The 22,190-nt window shown below is 51.9% G+C and overlaps 2 protein-coding genes across 5 annotated transcripts in view; both read right to left on the reverse strand.

Annotated features, from left to right (window-relative positions):
• LOC149359615 (uncharacterized) overlaps positions 1–17,510 on the reverse strand; it is a 140,281-nt gene extending 122,771 nt beyond the window's left edge. Inside the window, exon 1 of the mRNA XM_089571763.1 lies at positions 17,244–17,510. Within this exon, the coding sequence (XP_089427889.1) occupies positions 17,244–17,325 (82 nt within the window). The 5' untranslated portion in view covers positions 17,326–17,510. The remainder of the gene's footprint in view (positions 1–17,243) is intronic.
• On the reverse strand, positions 24–17,227 carry LOC149359616 (uncharacterized). Of its 4 annotated transcripts, XM_089571766.1 has the most exons (5): positions 10,759–17,227; positions 9,558–9,881; positions 3,892–5,629; positions 3,364–3,470; positions 24–263 (listed from the first exon to the last, which is right to left on the reverse strand). In XM_089571766.1, the coding sequence occupies exons 1-2, from the start codon at positions 10,835–10,837 to the stop codon at positions 9,712–9,714; spliced, it is 249 nt and encodes an 82-aa protein (XP_089427892.1). In that variant the 5' UTR covers positions 10,838–17,227; the 3' UTR covers positions 24–263; positions 3,364–3,470; positions 3,892–5,629; positions 9,558–9,711. The 4 variants fall into 4 exon arrangements, 2 of the variants coding, with proteins under 2 accessions (XP_089427892.1, XP_089427891.1); XR_016288790.1 differs by lacking the exon at positions 3,892–5,629 and having other exon boundaries at positions 9,558–9,866; positions 10,759–17,220; XM_089571765.1 differs by lacking the exon at positions 3,892–5,629 and having other exon boundaries at positions 10,759–17,224.
• Positions 17,511–22,190: the final 4,680 nt, after the last annotated feature.

Genomic DNA, 22,190 nt, shown 5'->3' on the forward strand with positions numbered 1-22,190 from the left:
TACCAAAAATATTTACATTGGCAGTGAAGAACAATACGAAGTGTGGGCATTATAAAAGAAAATGCGGTAGAGGCATGTCTCGAAGACTAATTAAACCCGACAAAGAAGTTCACATTTCTGCTCCGGGAATCTGTCCGTCCGAAAAAAGGGGCCGACTTGCAGTTGTTTTAATGAACACAGTGGAAGCACCACCTCCGCCTTTGCAGACGCCAGCCAAGCCAAATGACAGTGCCAAGATTTCCGCTCTCCATGCGCCAAGTATCCTGGGCAGCAAAATTCGATAGAAGGCACTGTAAGCTATATGCATTGCTAGCAAACATTTTAGATGTCTAAACGCACCGACACAAATTATGTTTGCCCTCCTGGGTCACATGGACAGTTCAAGCAGCTCAGATGCGTTCGTATGTAGGCTCCGTCTTGAGGCTAGACGATACCGCATTCCCCAGGGCAGGTGTCTTGTGGTGCATCATTTCTGCCGCGAGGTCAGAGCTGCAGTTTGCGCATCATCGAATATTCATTTCGCGATATCTGTGCTCAGTATCTAACCTCGCGCAGTGGCACGTTCCTGCCGCGCAAAGAAGCCAGAAAAAGAGAGAGAAGAAAGGTAAGAGGATATTTAAGCTCCACCTTAAGGGTATACCGCGATTGAGTTAATGAGTTGACGCCCATATTGCGGGATTGGTAAATCTTTACGCTCATAAATCACTGGGAGTCTTTATTCTAATCTGGGCGCAGTTGTACAGAGGTTAGGTGATGCGCCAATGTCCTGCGATAGCAAGTGCTGCCAACGGTGGTGCTTGTGAGGTTCAGGTTGGCCACTTACTCGCGACCTATCATTAATTTAACTTCCGCCTACCACGGTGGGCCGTTAGCTCACAATCCGGTGGCCAGGTTTTGATGACGCCTCAAAGTCACGTTACCTAAGGGACCCACCTTGGTTGCTTCTCTGGGAATGTTTGCTCCCGCGGCAGCGGGTTTTACGCTGAACGGTACCCTTAATGCCGTCACGTTTAAAGGACGATGAAGGAGCTTCCGTAGTCTCTTTCGTCTTGACCTTTCCATTTCTCACTGTGGAAACGACAATGTATCCCATCTCACTCACTTTTCGATTCTTTTAGGCAGTGTCTTCAGAACTGGCTGTTTCAGGCAGCGAAAGCAGGTGTCCCGCAAGCTCAGGTTCACGTACTATGCAGCAGCAGGAAGGTTAGGTCGCGACAGTTGCATAAGCTGCTATTTTGACTATGATATACTGGTCTACAGATGAGCAGGTCTACGATTATAAAAGCCGTCTGCCAGAGAGCAAACCGTGAAGACAGCGGCGAACTCGTCACTCCTAAAAGGCCAGGCCACCGCTTCAGCTAATCAGTAAAGTTCCACGCGAATGAAGTTGAAACACTGCTCCTGGTTGCTATATTCTGCAAGAGAGAACAGCCACTGACAAATGTGAAGTGTTGCTTGGCAGCAGGGACACAAGTATGCACGCGCACTTATGCACACACATGCACTGAATAACACTGAACCTAAGAAACTTTGTATTCTTCATTGCAAACTAATGCGCCCGCTCCTGGAACACTACAGAGAGGGCAGTCTTGGAAGCTGTTTCCTTCTAGCTTAAAGTTTCTTTGGCGACAGCCAGGCTAAGACCATAGGCACACACTCAGTACTGTAGAAGCGCCAGGTGATATTATCTGTATTTTAAAATAATGCAGGCCAAATATTCCACCAAGCAGTAGTCTTTTACAAGTAAAAAAGGTAGAAACAAACGAATGAAGGACTGCTTGTGCACACTTGTGCTTGCCAGAGAGCAAAGCGCTCTAAAACATCGCTTTTAAAATGAAGTTGCAGATTACGCGCGCTCTAAATCTCGCTGGAGTGAAATTCAAAAGACAAACCAAAATTTTTTGCCGAATCAAAAGTTTCTAATGAAATCGTTCCAAATCAGAAAAAGATTGGACGAGATAGCGCAGAAACAATGTTTATTTCCACAGATCTGTCATCTATGGCTTCTTTTGAAGTTTCACCATCAGTGCTACGACTAAACTCGACTTTCACACTCCGTTAACACCTGATTCGCGACCTCACCGTTGCTTGCGGTCCTACCATTTAAGATCCCTCAGAAAGCGCGGCCTGGTTTCTGAAACATTTCATTCAACAACAACGACAAAGTCAGTCAACCTGAAGCTTTTACCTTACAAGTGGCTCGGAGAATTGAGATCAGTGATTTTTTGCAGATTCCTACGCTTCCGCACCAACCCATTACTCCGAACATCAACAAGCCTCTTGTCGACACCATAAAAAGATAATAGCAATGCCACCGTCTTCACGCGCTTCGCATTAAGCGGCCTCCTCGATACACCACACATGACCCCATGTGTTAAGTCAAGCTCCAAACGCAAAAGGGACTATGAAGTAGAAAGATAACTAAAGTAGACAGAGGACCGTGAGTCGAAGGTAAGCACATCCATGCCAGGCACTCTCTCAGAATTTAGTCTCGTTATTATTGCACTTTGCGTCCGCGATCTCTGGCTGCTTACACTTAGGAACTTAGATGACGAGCATAAGCGAATCGTCAGGTAATATTTGTATCGGTGGGGACACTCTGGGCCATGAAAAATTATGTTCCTTTGTGAGTAAAGGCTGCTTTTAAGAAGACCACCATTTTTATCTCTTCATGGTCTGGCATAGCTATATGTTTTCTAAGATGCTCCACTACCTGCTCTTCGTGTATTAGGAAAGGTGTTCCCAAAGATTTCCTCTGGCTGTAACTACAGCTTAAATATTCCCAGCGAAGGACAGCGGCAACATCATATGAAGGTTTGTCACATTCCCGGTGAGATTAATGGATGATAGTCCAGTGGGAATGCCAGTGACATCACTTAATATCAGCCACTTTTGGTGAAGCCAAATGTATGGTGCTCAATCTTTGAAAGAGGGAAAGTAAACCATTTAGCCTGAAGTTCTTTTCTTGCATCATGTAATAAATTCTAAAGTTGCGGTTTAGTTCAAAAATTTTGTTGGAGCGGAAAACTGGTTTGTAAATTCTTTACTAGGGAAAAAGCAGTTACATTATATTGGCATTATACTACCATGCAGTTTGCTGATGGGGCAATCACAATGTATTTGGGAAGTCTAAATTTCACGGTCGTGGAATTTTCTGCAGCTGCGTTGCACTGTGGCGCTGAACGTCTATGTGTGACCAAACTGTGTAAGGATCAATGGATTACAGCAATGACATTTATGGCAGGAGGAAGAAGCAGAAATGTGCGCAGTGAGATTTGAACAAACGCTGCATTTTTAACAACAAGCAGAAGCTACGATTAGCATACGTCCGATTGAAAAAGCAGCTACGAAGAGCTGACTCACCGGCTATATCTTCATGGGGCTTCACCCCTAGCCGGTCTGCTGCCTGACGAGTCAAGCCACAATCCGCAGCTCCATCATTGTGCTCGCATTTGCTTCAGTTATAGTGCCTGCGACAAAAGAGAATAAAAGGGTCATTGTAACAAGCATACAAAACTAAACGAAAAACCCCCGAATTTAGAGCGGAAAACAAGCCGATGCAGAGGATTCAGATTATTCGGAAGCTAGCAATAGGTCCAGCAATCATGCTGTAACGCTTGACAATCCAATACAGCCTTCAGCGTTCATGTAAAAATGCAGAATACTGATTATATTAAAAATAAACAACAACAGTGCGCTTAACAGACAATGACAGAGGGTGACATACACGACACACCTACTGTTGTTTTTCAAAGAGGATGAACCAACTGCCTCGTCAAAAAGTGTTGCTCTGATGATTCAAAAGTTGAAAGGTGGTTAGTGCAATGGACCTCTCCTAAATGTGTCTCAGTGAATTTCTCCTAAACGAAGAAATAGAAAGTCGCTCGCCACCTCCTTTGACGAATGCAGTTGGCACCGTTGGCAGGGTACTAAACTTTTTGAAGTCCCATCTCTTGTTTTTTTCATCCTCAGCTTGCTACGCTTGTCTAGTATTATAACTAGTATTGTTTTGCTCTTCAGGGAGGCCTTCCTGCGCACAAGAACATTGGTGTCAGAACCGTGACTCGCACTATCGCACCTACCAAGGACAAATGAGACTGGAAAAAATTATGAATTGCGTACGCGCAGGCGCCAGTACTGTCTTTATGTGTTGTTCTTGTTTTCTCGCGTCATCACGCTTTTATACTGCTATGTGCCCCCTGCCTGTATATTACCACCTTGGTGAGCGACAAGGTTACGGGAATGTGTGGTTGGCCGTAGGGGCGAATGTTTTACCCTACAGCAATCCACCGCCACCTGCAGCCCACAGCGCATGGCGGTAGCCTGCTTACACGAGTAGGTGTTAACATTCCAGTGCCCACTTAAGCATCGCTAATTCCAGTTTTATTCCATCACTCAAAAGAGGGCGCGTCAGCCGAGGAATCCAGCCATTTACGAAACAACGTTGATTGCCGCATTGGAAATCACGGCGTGCAACACACAAAATTTCGCTGAAGAGTATTCCCACAGTGTACAACTCAGAGGCGTCTAAACTCACCTGCTTACATGGCTGCATCCACAAAGAGCGTCTCAGGTGCGCCTAACCACTGCCTGTCCTTGTCACAGCCATCCAGGGCCACCGATCGAAGGCAACGAGGGCACATTGGTCTGTGCTATTTCTTCTCCGGCCTTAAGAAGGCAACACGCCATGTCTGGAAGACGTAGTACACATCCCGAGAGGTTTACAAAACTCCGACGGTATCCCAGTGATGCAGACCGCAGCGGTGGCCTAGTCGTTTGACTAGGCGGGAGGCGCATGCGGGAGGTGCGGGGTTCGATCCCCAGTGTCGCCGGGTTCCCACCGGTCATACAATCGGTACAAGCTTTCCCCTTCCTGGTGCTCGGCTTGTTTAGGTTGAAATGCTTGGAAAATGGGTCTTTGACCCCATCTTGAGTAAAAGAAAAACCTTGTGTCATGGCGCTCCTTGGCCACAGATGCCCTTGCGCCATAAAAATTCATCATCGTCATCGTCTTCGGTATCCAAACGATTCATCACTGGCCGGGAACACTGCCACTCAGAGGCCAAGTTATCTGGCTGGAGTATCCTCGTGAGCACTCTGCAGCACGTTCTAACCGGGAGTCAACAGCACCCTCTGAACAGAGCCACCAAGGGAGACATTACACCACGTGAAGAGCACGGTGGAAGGAGGAATCGCCTGCTTCGGCCACAGAGCCCGCCGCGGACGAGCGAAGCATGCCGGCCGCTCCGCGACTGGCAGCGATCCACGCCACGCAAGTGCCCCGAACCAGATGGAGGAGTAGGCAAGGGCGGCTCCCTTCCCTCGCTCCAGCTCTTCCTCCTCGTCGTTCCTCAGTGAAGGAGCTCTCGGTACGGCCGAGTGGAAACAGCACGCTCATCGGGGCTGCCGGCGAAGACCATTTCGTCTTCTCCTCGCCACCAGCGCGCGTCACTGCCGAACCTGTTGCAGTGTTTCTTACAGAGCTGGGCTCTTCACTGCACAATACAAGGCTTCCGTAAGCAGCTGCTCTTGGTGCTGCTGCTGTAACCGGCGCCGCGCCGCTCCTACTCTGGTCTCGTTCTCCGGTCTTTGCTCTTTTCCTCTCGTAGTCTAATTGTCGGGAAGGGTCCTGAGTCGGAGAGATCGAAGCTAGTGGTAGCCATCTTACTTTCGCTTTTAGTGAATGTTCACACGCATTTACGACTCTCCCTGCCCTTCCTAGCTATCGCTCACATCTGTGCTTTCCCTCTTCCTCTTCTTCCTCTCGCTTTTATTTTTGCTCCACCTTAAGGGTATGCCGCGATATCGTAATGGGTTAACTCCCATATATGCAGAAGGTCATTCTCTACTTTGCACTGATAGATCCTTGGGAGTCCTCATACCCCTCATGGCACAGTGGTGTAGCAGTTATGCAATGCACCACTGCCCTACGATGGGCCTTGTGCGACCCAGTTTGCTCTTCCCAAGAGACAAATCATTCATTAAACTGGCACCTGCCAGGGTGGGCAGTTTTCTCATTATCCGGTGGGCCGGTTGCGATGATGCCTCAAGGTCACGTGACCTAGGTGGCCTACCAGCCTCCTAGGTTTCTCCGAGGCTGCTCCCAGCCTCCTAGGACAACCTGTCAGAGTCATGGCCATGATTTTTCTCTCAAAACGATGACACCAGATTTCCCGGTAAACGGGGCCTTTAACGCTACTGCTATAAATACAACTGGATATTGACTTCTCTTGAGTTCTTGTGAAGAATCTGAAGATAGCAACGCTTTAAATATATTCCTTATTCCTTAGTATTTCGCATCCAGTTCTTGCATTGGGAAGGGGAGGGCTCTTTCGTGAAAGGTACGCAGAGCTGCCTGCGAGTCTTAGACCACGTATGTGGGGGCGGGGGGTAGGGTTGTGAAGGGTGTGGTGCCATCGGCAATCCCGTGTATTTCTAGGGCGAGAGTGGAGGGTGGGGAGGTGTATGGACCGGTTGTGTGAGTGCTGGCTGTAAAGAGGCAAGGGTGAAGGAAAAAGGCTGCTGTGGAGCCCGCGGTTTCCGTGAGGCAGACGTCTGTGTCGGTCTCCACCGTAGTGTTCAAGGGTAGCTTGTTGGTGTATTGGTATGCTTGGCGGCGGCCTCCGTGTGTGTGTGCAGGCATGCTGGGTGGAATGGATGCGAAGCGGCGGTTAGGGGCGTAGATCGGTGACCGTGGTGGGCCTGGGGAAGGGATGGGTGCGTAGGGAGTCTGGGATAGTATCCACCGCCCAGCTGGTGAGCTGGACAGGCGGGTGATTTGTCTCTCCCCGTGCAGGTTAAGGAGGGCTTGAAGTGGATGGAAAGGTCTGTTCTGTACAGGGTGTCTGTAGAAGCCTGAAGGGGGAGTCCTAGTGTTGATCTGTATAGTGTATTGAGGGCCCGGATTAGTTTGTCTTTTTGTGTGCCTGTAAAGGGGCAGTAGTACAGTGTAAAGGGGCAGTAGTACAGTGATGTAGTACAGGAATCTGTTCAGGGTCAGCGCTTGAGCAAGGCGGCTGGCGTGTGCCTCGGAGAGGCCGGCATGTTTTAATACTACGCGGCGAAGTAAGCGTGAGATTGAGTTGCATGCGCTGCCCTGAGATGGGCCTTGTGCGACCCAGTTTGCTCTTCCCAAGAGACAAATCATTCATTAAACTGGCACCTGCCACGGTGGGCAGTTTTCTCATTATCCGGTGGGCCGGTTGCTATGATGCCTCAAGGTCACGTGACCTAGGTGGCCCACCAGCCTCCTAGGTTGCTCCGAGGCTGCTCACCACACCCTTCACAACCCTACCCCCGCCCCCACATTCGTGGTCTAAGACTCGCAGGCAGCTATGCGTGCCTTTCACGAAAGAGCCCTCCCCTTCCCAATGCAAGAACTGGATGCGAAATACCAAGGAATAAGCAATATATTTAAAGCGTTGTATCTTCAGATTCTTCACAAGAACTCAAGAGAAGTCAATATCCAGTAGCTGGGTGTATATTCTGTTTTGTCGTAGGCGGTACAACTGCATCAGATACGAGTACAGTAATGTAGCTGCGGATTGTGGCTTGACTCGTCAGGCAGCGGACCGGTCAGGGGTGAAGCCCCATGAAGATATAGCCGGTGAATCAGCTCTTCGTAGCTGCATTGTCTTTCAGACGCATGCTTATCGTAGCTTCTGCTTGTTAAAAATGTCGCGTTTGCTCAAATCTCGGTGCGCACATTTCCGCTCCTTCCTCCTGCCATAAATGCTATTGATGTAGGTCCAATGATTCTTGCGCAGTTTGATCAGGCATAGACGTTCAGCACCACAGTGCAATACAGGTACAGCAAATTGCATTACCGCGAAATTTAAGCTTCAAGAACTTATCGCAGTTTCCGAATCAGCTAACTGCATGGTACTGTAATGCCAATATAATGTAACTGCTTTTGCCCTAGTGAAAAATTTACATACCAGTTTTCCGCTCCAACAAAGTTTGTGAACTAAACGTAAACTTTGGAATTTATTGCATGATGCAAGGAGGGAACATCAGGCTAATTGGTTTACTTTAACTCTTTCGAAGGCCTTCTGAGCACCATATCATTTGGCTTCACCAAAAGTGGCTGATATTAACTGATGTCACTGTCATTCCCACTGGGCTCTCATTCAGTAAACGCACTGTGGATGTGAGAAACCTTGCTCATTGTGTTACCGCATGTCCTTATATTTAAGCTGTAGTTATACCCAGAGGAAATCTTTGGCAACACCTTTGCTAATACACGGAGAGGAGGCAGTGGAGCATCTTGGAAAACATTTAGGTACGCCAGACCATGAAGAGACAAAAATGGCGGTCTTCTTAAAAGCAGCCATCACTCACACGGAACATGATTTTTCATGGCCCAGAGTTTCACCACCGATACCAATATTAACTGACGATTCGCTTATGTTCATTTCATCCAATTTCCAAAGTGTAAGCAGCCAGAGATCGGTGACGCGAAGTGCGATAATAACGAAACTAAAAGCTGAGAGAGTGCCTGGCGTGGATGTGTCTACCAGTTTGACTCACGAACCTATGTCTAGTCTAGTTATCTTTCTACTTCATGGTCCCTTGTGCATTTGAAGTTCGACTTAACACATGGGGTCATCTGTGGTGCAGCGATTAGGCCGCGGAGTGTGAAGCGCGTGAGTGCGGCGGCATCGCTATTATCTTTTTATGGTGTCGACAAAATGCTTGTTGACGTCCGGAGCAATTGGATGATGCGGAAGCGACTGATCTCCATTCTCCAAGGCACTTCTAAGGTAAAAGCTTCAGGTTAAATTTGTTGTTGTTGTCGAATTAAATGTTCGTACAAATTTTTAAATCAGGTTTCCGAAATCAGGCCGCGCTTTCTGTAGGGTCTTAGATGGTAGGGCCGCAGGCAATGGCGAAGTAACGATCCAGGTGTGAACGGAGCGTGAAAATCGAGTAGTACTGACGGCGAAACTGCAGAAGATGCCACAGATGACTGATCATTGGAAATAAACATTGTTCCTGCGCTATCCAGTCCAATGTGCTTCTGATTTGGGCTTATTTCATGAGAAATGTTTGATCCGCAAAAATTTCGTCTTGTCCTGTAAATTTCACTTCAGCGGGGATCTCGTTTGCGACGAAACCCCCTGCAGGTCCATTGTAGGATGCTTAATCGGAGATTATTGCCCGTCAACTGGGCCATGCTGGAGAGTGGGGGGGGGGGGGGGGCGAAAGATGGCAGCAGCTATGGGGTTGCTAGCTGGGATATGTGAAGACATTCCAGCAGTTTTTGTGGAATTTGTTTTGAAATGGCAGTGGTTACCTGACTGATAATGGTTTCTGTAAGCTTAGTGATGGCGGCTTCAATGTGATTTTGAGTCTGGGCCAGAATACTGGCTTCGAGCTGCTGGGCGAAGTTTTTTCAATTCAGAATCCATGTCTGGAATGTCGTCTGGCCTGCGTTTCTTTTGTGGAGGCGGTGTGGAGGGTTGGGGTGTAGGTAAAGAGGTTTGGGGTGTTGGTGAAGGAGTGGGTGGAGAAACGGTAGGAGGGATAGAATTAATGGCTGCCCTAAGATGCCTTACCTCTTCCCGCAGGAGAGCTATCTCTTCCTCCCGCTGTGAGGTTTGGGGTGTACCGGTGGGTTTGGTCCAGGCTCGCTGGCGATCTTGATGAGGCACTAGCGGTGGAAAGTCCTTTGGCGTGGGCACTGGTTGCTTGAGTTTCGGCGCGGTCTGTCTACGAGGTGGAGGGGTCCTGGCTTTGCACGAGCCTGGGCCGGTAAGGTGGGAACCACCACACAGAATGCAGCTTGGCGTGCACGGGGTCTCTTGAAGGGTGTGCTTCTCGCCACACCGCAGGCAGAGGCCTTCGGGAGAGGGCACACGTCGTACCTGTGTCCAGGTTTCCTGCAGTTAGTGCAGGCGTCGGGGCTACTTTTGTATTTGGTGCAGCGGTGTACCACACACATATATTTAATTGTGTGAGGCACGGGACCTGAGGCAAAGGTGATTAGGATGGATGCTGTTTTTCCCATGCGTGGGGCCGCTATAATGTTAGCGTCGGGGTTTCTGTACTGGAGGTCACTAAGGATTTGTTCAGGTGTCTCATTCCAGTACGCCCGGGAAATGACACCCTTGACTGCCGCTGGAGGGGCCGCGATGTACGCGGCTACCGGGTATTGCTGTCCCTCTAAAGTAATTTGCTCAATTTTGACCAATGCCAGGGCTGTTGCCTCCGCTACCGTCGCCACTGTGAAGGTGTTAGTTGGATGGATTCTTATGTGCAACTCGGCTATCACTGAACAGCTGAGCGTCGAGTGAAGTGCTTGCAGGATACTGGGAGCCGGGAGCTTCTCCAGGGAGAGACCGCCTCGCGGGCGAAAGACGACTCTGATGGTTCCCGCCGGCAGTGCGGCGAGTTGCTTACTTCTATGGACGACGGCGCGCGTCATGCGTAGGAGATGCGGCGTCTCCTTGAACGCGTTTCGGGAGCTCCCAGACGCAGCGTCCGGTGGCGCGCCGGCGTTGCTGGGGATTGGCTTTGTACCGATCAATTCGCGCTAAAAGGCACAGACACACAAAAACACAAACGGACGAAGCGCGTCCGTTTGTGTTTTTGTTTGTCTGTGCCTTTTAGCGCGAAGTGATCAGTATGAAGCGCCAACTAGCCCCGCTCTTGCATTGCTTGGCTTTGGTTCAACGGAGGCCGATGCCGGGTGTTTTGGGGGCGAATTCGAATCCACGGTCCGATTACGGTATGCATGGAGCACAGTTTTTCACTCACCAGGGTGGCAGTCCGACGGGTTAGAGGTCTCTCCATCCACGATGTAGGGTTCGGCACGCTGCCGCCTCTTTTTGTACATGTGTTACGAACATTCCGCGAGAGTATAGTGGCCTAGGCTGCGCGCCCCGTTTTGTTTCGTTTTGTTTTGTTTTCGTGCGTGCCGTTGGAAGGGGAGGAGCGGCTCGAACGCCCATGCTCTTCGGTTGGTCTCCCCGTTCGTTCTTGCGTTTTCCCTTGCCACTCCAGATGGCGGGGCTCTCTGCTGACATCGACCTTGGGCTCCTGTCCCCCATCTTCCCGGAATCCTGCCTCCCGGGGGGAGAAGACGCCGGCCATAAACAAGCGAGAACGGTCTCGGTTTCGTCGCGTTACGCGACGTGCGGTATACTAGGCCAGCCCCGTTAGGAACCGAAAGTGTCCGTTGGCTCCAGATGTCTAGCGCGCATCCGGTCCACTTGGCGGAGGATTGCGAAACCACGTAGGGAGGAATTTCAGGGTGAGGGAAAAACCCTGACATCAGTTCTGAGCTTTCCCATTCGTTAAAACTGATGTCAGGCGGGAAGCGGTAACACAGTTCAAATTTGGCGTGTGGAAAAGGGGCGCGGGATCGGGGTGAACTCGGGAAGAGACCCGCGCCCGAGGGCTTTTTGGCTCTAGCTACTCGTAGCTGTCAGGCGCTCGGTCGGGCCGAGCGCGGAGGTAGCGGCCGTTGAGAGCTGGTGCAAGGCGCGCCAGTTCGACTGTTGGGACGTGGTGTCCCTCGCCTCTGTGCAGGCGGTCGGCTAGGCCGGCCGCGGATAGTTTGGCCGTACTGAATCTTGTACCCATCTGTAAATAGCCTGTATAAAAGTTCTTCGTTTATCCCTGGATCGATTCGCCTGGAAGTCACTTCATCGAGAAGCCCTTCGAGCGGTGCATCCAATTGCTGGAAACCACCGGACCAACACCACCGGCACAACTTTACTGGCGCAGTCGACAGTACTGGTGCACTGCAGCGGCCCCCAGGAGAGGACGAAGTTCGGTATCGGCGAGATACCGAGTGGACGACAGGCTAAGGGTACGAAGGTGTGAGGAGCATCGGGCGTGAAACGCCGAAGACAAGGCCTTCTGCGGACAGAGGGTGGCATCCCTGAGCAACGGCGGCAATTGGGAAATTGAAGCGGACACGACCTTCAGCGGACGCCAAGTGGCATCCCCGAGCAACGGCAGCAGCTAGCGGCTTCAATCGGCACCTTAAGAGGTCGACTCCATTCTTGCCCGAAAAGAGGACACTGCGAGCAGCTCCGAGTGAGTTCCCTGGTTCCTTTTTCTTGGCGGTCACTGTTGGACTACGGCGGGCGTAGTTAATGATAACCCGATTTGGGCATCTTAACCCCGACAAGGCATCCACAATGAACAGCGATTGTGACAGTGGTGACAGTGGGGACGGTGGTGACAAGGGCAGCAGTGGGGGCTTGAGGTCACGGCGTAGCCAAAATATTGATAAAGAGCTGGAATTGCACGAAAAAAAGATAAAAGCCTTGGAGCTTGAGATGCAAATCATTCGTGCTCGAAGCCAGAATGCTGCGCCTTCCGAAGACGAGCGGTTGAGACAGTACGCTAAGCTACTCGCCGGCGCGTTTCCCAAATTGCCTGCAGACGGTGAAGTGCCCGTCTGGTTTGAATCAGTGGAATGCTCGCTCAGGGCTTACAACGTTCCGAAGGAACACTGGGCGCAGCTTGTGTTCCCAGTGCTGGCCGAGCGGGTGACTTACTTATCGACTCGGTTCACCGCAGAACAGCACAGGGACTACGATAAGTTGAAGACGGTGGTCCTAGACGAGTTAAAACTTTCAGCCGCAGAGTACCAAAGGCGGTTTTCAGGGGCCACCAAGCGGCGCGAAGAAACTTGGAAGGGTTTTGTCACACGCGTACAGAGTTATTTAAATTTTTATTTAAAGTCTCGGGGCGTGTCGACTTTTGACGGACTACTGAAACTCTTGGTTGCCGACCAGCTCAAGGAGGGGCTATCAGAAGAAGCACTCAAATATGCCAAGCTGCGCGAGGGTGAGAAATGGCTGAACGCGGATGAGTTAGCCGCATTGCTACAGACATACGAGGAAGCCGCCGGGAAAGGAAGCGCACAGAGGAAAGCCGACAGCTTTAAGGGTTTCGACAACCGCCCAAAACCGAGGACTGAGTCCTCACCTGCGCAGAAGCCTGGGGCAGAACGAGGAGACGGAAAAGCCGCAGTCAGGCCAGGAGGAGAAAAGAGAAAGGCATCGCGATCGGGTGGCTGTTTCCGATGCGGGAGCTGGCGGCACATTGTTGCGAACTGCCCATTTGATCGTGAGAACCCAGCTGACAAACGAGAGCATCCGCCGCACGAGGATAAGCTAACGGCACGCGTGTCCACCCATGCCATGGAAACCACGCGTCCAACGGTCAGGGACGTTAAAATCAGCTGTCGGGAAGCAGTTATCAGCGCCATTGTGGACACCGGCGCAGATATCACCGTAGTGCGCGAAAGCCTTGTACCTGAGGAGTTTGTATCCCCAAATGGGACAATCGATCTCATCTCCGCCTTCGGAGAAAAAGTAGAGGCGAAGCTGGCAGTTGTTCCGTTGAAGCTGTATCGAGGTGCTTCCTTTATTGAAAACGTGGACGATGCGACACCGGTGACGTGTGCGCTCACTGACAAGCTCACGCACGCCGACTGTCTAATCTCCGCAGACGCATGGAAACGGCTGCATAGCTCGCGCAAAACGGACAGCGAGGGTCTCGGGCAGGCGGTTTGGACTCTGTCGCCGCCAGGTGAAGACAGACCGGATGAATCAGGGCCAGACGCAGGCGCCGAGCCAGTCTTGGCGTTCGAATGCGAAACCCTACCGGATGGCTGACGGTAATGAGCTAGAGCGAACTCGGAGCCGATCATCCCCTTCAGATAGAGATGTCAGTAAGGCGCAGATCAATGCTGCAGATGAGCGGGCTGGTCGCGACGGCATGAAGCCGGCTGAAATTGAGAGATTGCGAGTCGAATGGCGCGTCCCGTCTAGTACTTCAGAGAGTGTTGACGCAGAGTTGCCGGATGTAGCTGAGTCGGACATTCAGGTTGAAAGAGAACAGCAATCCCGACCTGCCTGTACTGAAATGAGCTTCGAGAGCGTGCTGGGTGACATGCAAGATGTCGTCGAAAGTGGCCAGGTAGCCGACGCGCGTGAGGGCGTGGAAGACATTTGCGCTGAACCACATGAGCATGAGGACACGAGCGACTGGACAGGCGCTGGTGTCCCGTGGGAGCTCTTGTCGCCCACCGACGTGGAAACAGTGCATCAGGTGTGTTGCAGCGATGACGTGGTTCAAACAGCGACCTCAGTAGCAGCGGTGGCGCACGAGGAACCCGTGTCGCAGCTGCTGAGAGCTGATTCTGAGACAGCTAATGCAGGTACAGACAATAAGGCAGCAGAGCGATTACCAGATGAAAGGAAGTGCAGTAGTGGTGACAGGGAATGTGTCAGTCACAGTGGCCAGAACAAAGGAACACCGGCACACTTTAAGCTGAGAATGCCGTGCGTGAGAGGGCCCTCAGCGCACAAAAGTGCGTCTAGAGTGACAACCCGCGGCCTGAGTGCGCTGACGGCCGGTGTCACAATTGAAGCAAAAACAGCGCTGCGAAAGGGGAATATCGTCACTGCGCGCACTGCCGGTGCCGCAGGGATGTTCGGTCGTAAACGGCAAGTGCGGGTGTTCGACCCGGGAGGACACCGCCGAAATCGTCGGTTGCTTTGGCCGGGGCCAGTCCACCCTTAACTGCGTTTGCCTGTTACGAAATGTTTGAATGCCGTAAGGAAAGCTCTGCGCGAGGCGATTTCACTGACCATTCTGGACCCGCGAAAGCCGTATCTGCTTTTTACAGACGTGTTGGCAGTAGCAGTGCGTACATGTTTAGTGCAGCTTTCTGGCCACGGCACGGAGGCGCCAAGAGCCTTCTCCAGCCACACCGTTGCAAATGCTGGGGGCTGCAATCGAGAGGGAGGAATTCGGGTTATTCTGGGCATTAAATAAAAGTTTGAGACGTAGGTGTTTGCCGCCACCGTGACAGCCATCACTGACTACAATCCGCTCTCATTTCTTAGAAGCAGCGTGCCCCAAAGTGCAAAGCTTACGCGCTGGGCTCTGGCGCTCCAACGCTACAATGTTAACATTGAGCATCGCAGGGGAGTCGACCACGGTGACGCGGATGCCTTGTCTAGGATCCCCAACGCTTGTTGGAATAGTACACTGGCTGACGTCCCGCAGTGACCGCTGGGAAACTGGACCAGGGAACAGTGCACACTGACCCGTTGGACTTGAGACACACCCTGATCCAACCCAGCGAAAGTGGTAGTTTTCTGTGTGTGTTTGTTTAGTGGACTCTCTAGCATGTATCTGTGAAGTGTGTGGCGAAAGGCCGCGGCATGCTGGCCCACAGGCTCCTGCAGCTTACTCGTGCCGATGTACTGAACTGCTATACTTGCCGAACCCTTTTTGTTGTTTGTTGCCTCGGCTTATCTATATAGCTAGCCGAGTCTTGGGGGGAAGGTGTAGGGTTCGGCACGCTGCCGCCTCTTTTTGTACATGTGTTACGAACATTCCGCGAGAGGATAGTGGCCTAGGCTGCGCGCCCCGTTTTGTTTCGTTTTGTTTTGTTTTCGTGCGTGCCGTTGGAAGGGGAGGAGCGGCTCGAACGCCCATGCTCTTCGGTTGGTCTCCCCATTCGTTCTTGCGTTTTCCCTTGCCACTCCAGATGGCGGGGCTCTCTGCCGACATGGAAAACGGCTTTGGTCACTTTTATTCCTAAAGCTGGCAAACCAATTGACACAGATAACCTCCTCCCCATCTCTCTCACCTCATGTGTGGGCAAACTAATGGAGACGATGGTGCGGGATCGGTTATCTACATATCTTGAAAACAAACAAGTCTTTGCGAGCATCATGTTCGGATTCCGCCCACACAGATCGGCACAGGATGTCCTCCTGCAACTCAATCGGGAAGTCCTTGACCACGTCGAATGCCCCCATAATGACCGGGTAGTACTCGCCTTGGATCTTAAAGGGGCATTTGACAATGTAACACATGAGATCATACTCACTAACCTAAGTCACACCGACTGTGGCCTCAATACATTCCAATACATAAGCCAATTTTTAATAGATCGTCAATCCTACATTCGAATTCAAGATAGAGACCATGGTCCTTACCTACTCGGCACGCGGGGAACCCCTCAAGGCGCGGTACTTTCCCCGCTGCTCTTCAATCTGGCCATGATGCACCTACCGGCCCAGCTGAGTGGTGTCGCCGGCGTGCAGCACGCCCTGTACGCCGATGACATCACTCTGTGGGCCACGCAGGGCAGCACAGGAGACATTGAAACCAGCCTGCAAACAGCGGCGACGACAGTAAACCGCTACGCCCGCCGCTGCGGTCTTCAATGTTCCCCTCAAAAATCGGAATTTGTGCACCTCCGCCCCTCACAGAAGTGCACAACTAAAATATCTCTCTCTCTTGAGAGTGGTCCCATACGCGAAAGGGATGAGATACGGGTACTCGGACTCTACATCCACAAACACAGGCGGCCAGACACTACATTGGCCAAACTCCGTAAGGTGGGGGACCAGGGGGGCCGCATGGTCCGCCGGGTTTCCAACAAACGCGGAGGGTTACGAAGTAAGGATGCCTTGCGGCTGGCAAACGCCTTCGTAACTAGTCGAATTCTCTATTCGACTCCTTATCTCCACCTACGGAAACAAGAGGAGGACGCCCTTGAGGTCATCCTTCGCAAAATTGTTAAACGTGCCCTTGACCTCCCCATCACTACTTCAAACAGCCGGCTTATGGCTCTTGGGGTGGTGAATACTTTCCGGGAACTCCGGGAGGCGCACCTTACAAACCAGTACACGCGCTTGTCGCTAACGGAGTCGGGTCGCCGCCTTCTTGCTCGACTCCATATCCAACACACCCCTCCAATGGAAGACAGGTTTCGCATCCCGGAACTGTGGAGACGTGCCCTCCACGTGCGGCCTCTTCCAGCAAACATGTCACATGAAAACCATAATGGTCGGCGCCTGGCACGAGCGGAAGCGCTAGCCCGATATTATGGCAACAAAACAGGTGTATACTACGTGGACGCCTCCGGCCCTCACCACGGGGGATGGTACACGGCCGCGGTAGTTCACAACAGCAACACAGTTAACGGCCTAACTTTCAGAGCCCGCAGTGCAACACAAGCAGAAGAGGTCGCGATTGCTCTCGCGGCCTCACATTCCAATTCAAAATACATAATCACCGACTCGCGAGGGGCCTGTCGGAACGTCGAACAAGGCTGCACTCCCTTCCTAGCCTATCGAATATACCAAAATTGCATACGGGATACGGACCCCGCACACCGTCACCTCATATGGGCCCCTGCTCATCAGGGGTTGGCAGGAAACGAGGCAGCAGACGCAGCCGCCCGCGCGCTCTCTCACCGGGCTGTTTTAAGCATGAAATGCTTTTAGCCCCCGTTGTCGGCAGTGTGGTGACGTCACGCCGAGACCGAGATCCACTCATCCGGGCATTGAAATCCACTCATCCGGGCACTGAAATCGAGTCATCCGGGCACTGAAATCGAGTCATCCGGGCACTGAAATCGAGTCATCCGGGCACTGAAATGGAGTCATCCGGGCACTGAATTCCAGTCATCCGGGCTCTGAAACGAGAACATCCGGGCACCGTACGAGACTTAACGAGATTTAACGAGACTCTCTAAGCCCTCCTACGCGACCGGCATGCAAGCAACGGTTGGTCTCCAAACGAGTCACAAAAAATAACTGCTGCCAGTGCCTTCTCAATGTTTATCAAGATATCAGTCGCGCTGTGCGTTTGATAATACACGGAATTATAATTTCCGATTTCTAATAACGCCTGCAAAAAGCACATAAATGCCACGTACACTTCGTTGTCGTACGTGATCTCTTAGGGGCTTCGCGCATCGAAGCAAAGCTGCGCAGGTGCACAGGGGCCCGGGGGAGAAGCGCTGCGTTCAAAGGGCAAGGCATCGCGCCGAACGGGTGGTGGCGTTCCTCCCTTGCTTTACGGTGCGGTTCGGGTGTCCACCGAGATGGCAGAGAATTACTGCGCCATTTCCTTTCCTCAAAAAACCAAATGGCAAGGCATCGCGCTGAACGGGTGGTGGCGTTCCTCCCTTCCTGTACGGTGCGGTTCGGGTGTCCACCGAGATGACATTAGGCCCGTAAACATTCCATGCTTACTCTACTCTCGGTTACGGGAGAGGCAGAGATTTTTTCTCCTCCCCGTCCGATCAGGAACCCGATTTTAATCCGGTCTATACATTCAAAGATATTACAACATATTATCAAAATTGTCATCGCCTTTACCCTAGCCCATGTAAAGGCCTGAAGAAGGCGGATGAGCGGCTCCTTCTCCGCCTTCTCACCAATACATTGCTGTGCCCGGCAGCGCTAAAACATTTTGACCCCTCCTTTAGCGGCAGCTGCCCACACTGTAGTGCAGTGTCTTCTGACACTTATCACATGGTGTGGGCCTGCCCCTCCAACCCCGCTATTCCCCCCATCCCCAACCCAACCCGGGAGGACTGGGAGGCGACCCTGCTCGGCTGCCACGACTTACAGGCCCAACAAGCCTTAGTCGGGCGCGCCCGGGCGGCGGCAACCGCCACTGGGGTCCCATACTAGGGACCTCCACCTAGTGTTTGTAAGGATCGGTCCCTTACGGGCTGATCTAAACATACCTCCTGCTCATTCGTAATAAATGTTTTCACCACCACCACCACCTGCCGACATCGACCTTGGGCTCCTGTCCCCCATCTTCCAGGAATCCTGCCTCCCGGGGGGAGAAGACGCCGGCCATAAACAAGCGAGAACGGTCTCGGTTTCGTCGCGTTACGCGACGTGCGGTATACTAGGCCAGCCCCGTTAGGAACCGAAAGTGTCCGTTGGCTCCAGATGTCTAGCGCTCATCCGGTCCACTTGGCGGAGGATTGCGAAACCACGTAGGGAGGAATTTCAGGGTGAGGGAAAAACCCTGACATCAGTTCTGAGCTTTCCCATTCGTTAAAACTGATGTCAGGCGGGAAGCGGTAACACAGTTCAAATTTGGCGTGTGGAAAAGGGGCGCGGGATCGGGGTGAACTCGGGAAGAGACCCGCGCCCGAGGGCTTTTTGGCTCTAGCTACTCGTAGCTGTCAGGCGCTCGGTCGGGCCGAGCGCGGAGGTAGCGGCCGTTGAGAGCTGGTGCAAGGCGCGCCAGTTCGACTGTTGGGACGTGGTGTCCCTCGCCTCTGTGCAGGCGGTCGGCTAGGCCGGCCGCGGATAGTTTGGCCGTACTGAATCTTGTACCCATCTGCAAATAGCCTGTATAAAAGTTCTTCGTTTCTCCCTGGATCGATTCGCCTGGAAGTCACTTCATCGAGAAGCCCTTCGAGCGGTGCATCCAATTGCTGGAAACCACCGGACCAACACCACCGGCACAACTTTACTCACGGACTCCTCCATGGCTGTTGGGTAGGGAGGAACGCGGCGCGCCGGCGAGGCTTAGCGCAGCGGCGTGGCTGCCAGAGACATTTTCACCGGGTAGCTCACGGAGGTCACAAAACACACAGCTCCGCGAGAGAATGCAAGCACTCCGCAACGACACAGGAACTTTACATCGAAAATCATCCTCATACCTTCGCCGCTCCCTTCTCGGACGTCAACCTCATCCACACCCATTCTCGAACGCTTCATTGGATCCCATACTCCACCAGAGGTTTCCACTAACCTCCAACGACTATATTAACCACCCTGATAATCCTCTTTAAAATCATCATATCATGGCCCAGCCCTAGACGCCCCCTTCGCGCGCACACAGAACTTGACAGAGCACTCGGACATCGTAGCACACACAATGTGCCCAAGGTGCAGACAAGATATCACGCGGAGGAGGACCGAAACTATGCTCGAACGGAACAGAGAGCGGATCACGAAGCGTAGGCCTTGAAGAGTTGTTTATTGGACTGATTATTCATACATAGGGATAGTCCCTCCCTCTTAGAAAGTGCAAATTCACAAGCGACGGTCGGTTTGTTGCTTACGGTGCCTTTTATATCAATCCTTGCTTCCTTTCTTGTGATTTGGTTCGTGCAAAAGCAGTGCCTATTTTAGGAAAGCAATTGCTCTCAACATTGATTAATTGCAAGTTATTTCACGAACAAGTGCTATTTGCACAAGATTTCTAAGCCGCGCATTCAATGCGGAGTAAATCATTGCCACAGCACAGTACAGGTGCTAGTAAAAATCAGAGTCAGACAGTCTAAGCAGTGGGCAGGCCTCAATCAAAAGAGGGGAACTAAAAACAAATTGTTAAAACCAAAGTCATAGCTTATTGAAGATCAGTAAAATCACACACAGAAGACTACTAACTGCGCCATTTCCTTTCCTCAAAAAAATCGGCAGTGGCTTAGCTCTGTCTGCTATGCCAGGATATACGTTGTGTTGTTGTTAATGTTGTTGCGACTGAGAGAAGGATGAAAAGGAAATTGCACGGGCCTGCCAACTGGCTCCAGCCGAGCCACCACCGCTGCCACGTGCAGATAGAGGAGAGTTAAAAGATCAGAAGAAAGAGAAAAAAAAAAAGACGCGCGTCGCAGCAACAACCGCGTCCGCGAAGCGGAGGCTGGCTGAAAAAACAGATAAGCGGCCGAAGCCGCGCTCGCTCCACCTCAGGATATACATAAGCGTGAGGCGTGAGGTATTGGTATATCGTGGTTAAGCTTGTTGTGATTAGCTGGGTTTCCTCCCTGTTAAACCTTGAAATTCCGGTACGTGTAACTATGACTAAATTAAAGATGATATAATGTGCAGTATCAGTAGTGAACCGTTTATTTATTTCTTAATGGTTTCTCTTGTTCTCGTCGTTGGTAAAGCCATAGGCCATCGGCGTCGCTGAAGCCATAGGCCGTCGGCGTTCGTTGTGTTCATTGGAGTTGGCGTTGACACGTTTACACTGCGATAATTTTATGGAAAAGAAGTGCGCATAATGGCTCCCTGGGTCAGTGGACGCCTGAATCGTTGTGCCAGGAACGCGGCGCTGATTCCTGCCTTTCTTCTTTCAGTCTTCATTTATCTCTTCCTTACGGCGCGGTTCGGGTGTCCACCGAGATACGTAAGACAGTTACTGCGCCTTTTCCTTTCCTGAAAAACCAATTTTCATTTCATAGGCCGTTGGCGTTCATTGTGTTCATTGCCGTTGACGTTTTGAAGCGAAAAGCTTCACTAGGCTAATCAACACCCGGTCTGGCAGCCACAGCTGCGCAAGCGCAGAACCGAGTGACGCCACAGAAAGGCGCGGGTGGTCGGAGCGGCCGCCGCCGCAACCGCCGCCTGACCTTTCGGCGCAGCCGCACGCTACTGCGCATGTGCGCCGCCTCCTCACCGCCGCTACTACTGCGCGCTAGCCCCTCGCCACCGTTTGACCTTTCGCTGCAGCCACGTGTTTACCACAGTTACTACTCATGCGGAAGGAGGGCTATATTGCCACGTATCATTGTAGTGTCCGTTCGTTGGCGCTCAAGGCAGCAGGAAAGCGGTGTTGTCATTTTTGTTTGTGAAGCGAGAAGCGACCGGACTAATCTCGATTGATCACAGCCATTAAGAGCGGGCGCTAGTCAGCCCAAATAAAGAGCTTCGTTTGCAAGCCTTGTTGCTGTATTCCTGACCGCTGGACTGCCGTCACTACAACGTGACTATATAACGCGCTTGCCTACACCGTTATCGTGGTGCTCCCCGTGCATTGTGCGCGAACTGCGACAGCCATGACGTCAAACAAAGCATAACTGCAGCTTTTCGCTTGTATATCCAGGCTTAACCAGAGCTAAGCAACTGCCAATTTTTCCCTGCATGGAACACGGCGCAGTAGCTGTGTATCCCTCCACATTTATACATGCGGCGCTATCTCCTCACGCATGCGCAGTAGCCCGCAGCGGCAAGCGCGCGCGGTGAGGCATGACACCTGTGCGCAGTGACGTCACTTGCTCCTTGCGCATGCGCAATATGGTCGAGCAAGAGAGCACGCGAAACGGCGAGTCTGTGGTCAATGTAGCTCACGCTACAAAATGCGTTGCGTTTAAAGGTGTTTCCAACGGAAAAGGCGTCGGGCCGAACGGGCGATAGCATTCCGTGGACTCCCTGGCAGCGTGCAACGCACTGTCAAGTTCCACTCCTAAAGGCAAAGCTTAAGAGTCCAATTTTTATTGCGTAAGCAATACTGTATCAGGTTTCGAGCCTTCGCGTGGGCCCCCGGCGGTGGCCACGGTTGACCTTGAACAGCGTTGCTTCAGGCGCGCTCCGCCAGATGGCAGCGCCGTCGGCGTGCCGCGCGGCAGCGGCGCCGAGCAGTTTGCTCTGTCTACGACAGAT

Source organism: Amblyomma mixtum, chromosome 2 (genome assembly GCF_055824585.1).
Source record: "Amblyomma mixtum isolate Tamu chromosome 2, ASM5582458v1, whole genome shotgun sequence".
NCBI classification, from domain to species: Eukaryota; Metazoa; Arthropoda; class Arachnida; order Ixodida; family Ixodidae; genus Amblyomma; species Amblyomma mixtum.

Coding starts and splice junctions, on each gene's coding strand:
- LOC149359616 (XM_089571765.1), bottom strand. CDS start 10,794: ATGGAGAGACCTCTAACCCGTCGGACTGCCACCCTG. Junction 9,882..10,758: donor CCCGTCGGACTGCCACCCTG/GTGAGTGAAAAA, acceptor CACTAACTGCAG/GAAACCTGGACACAGGTACG.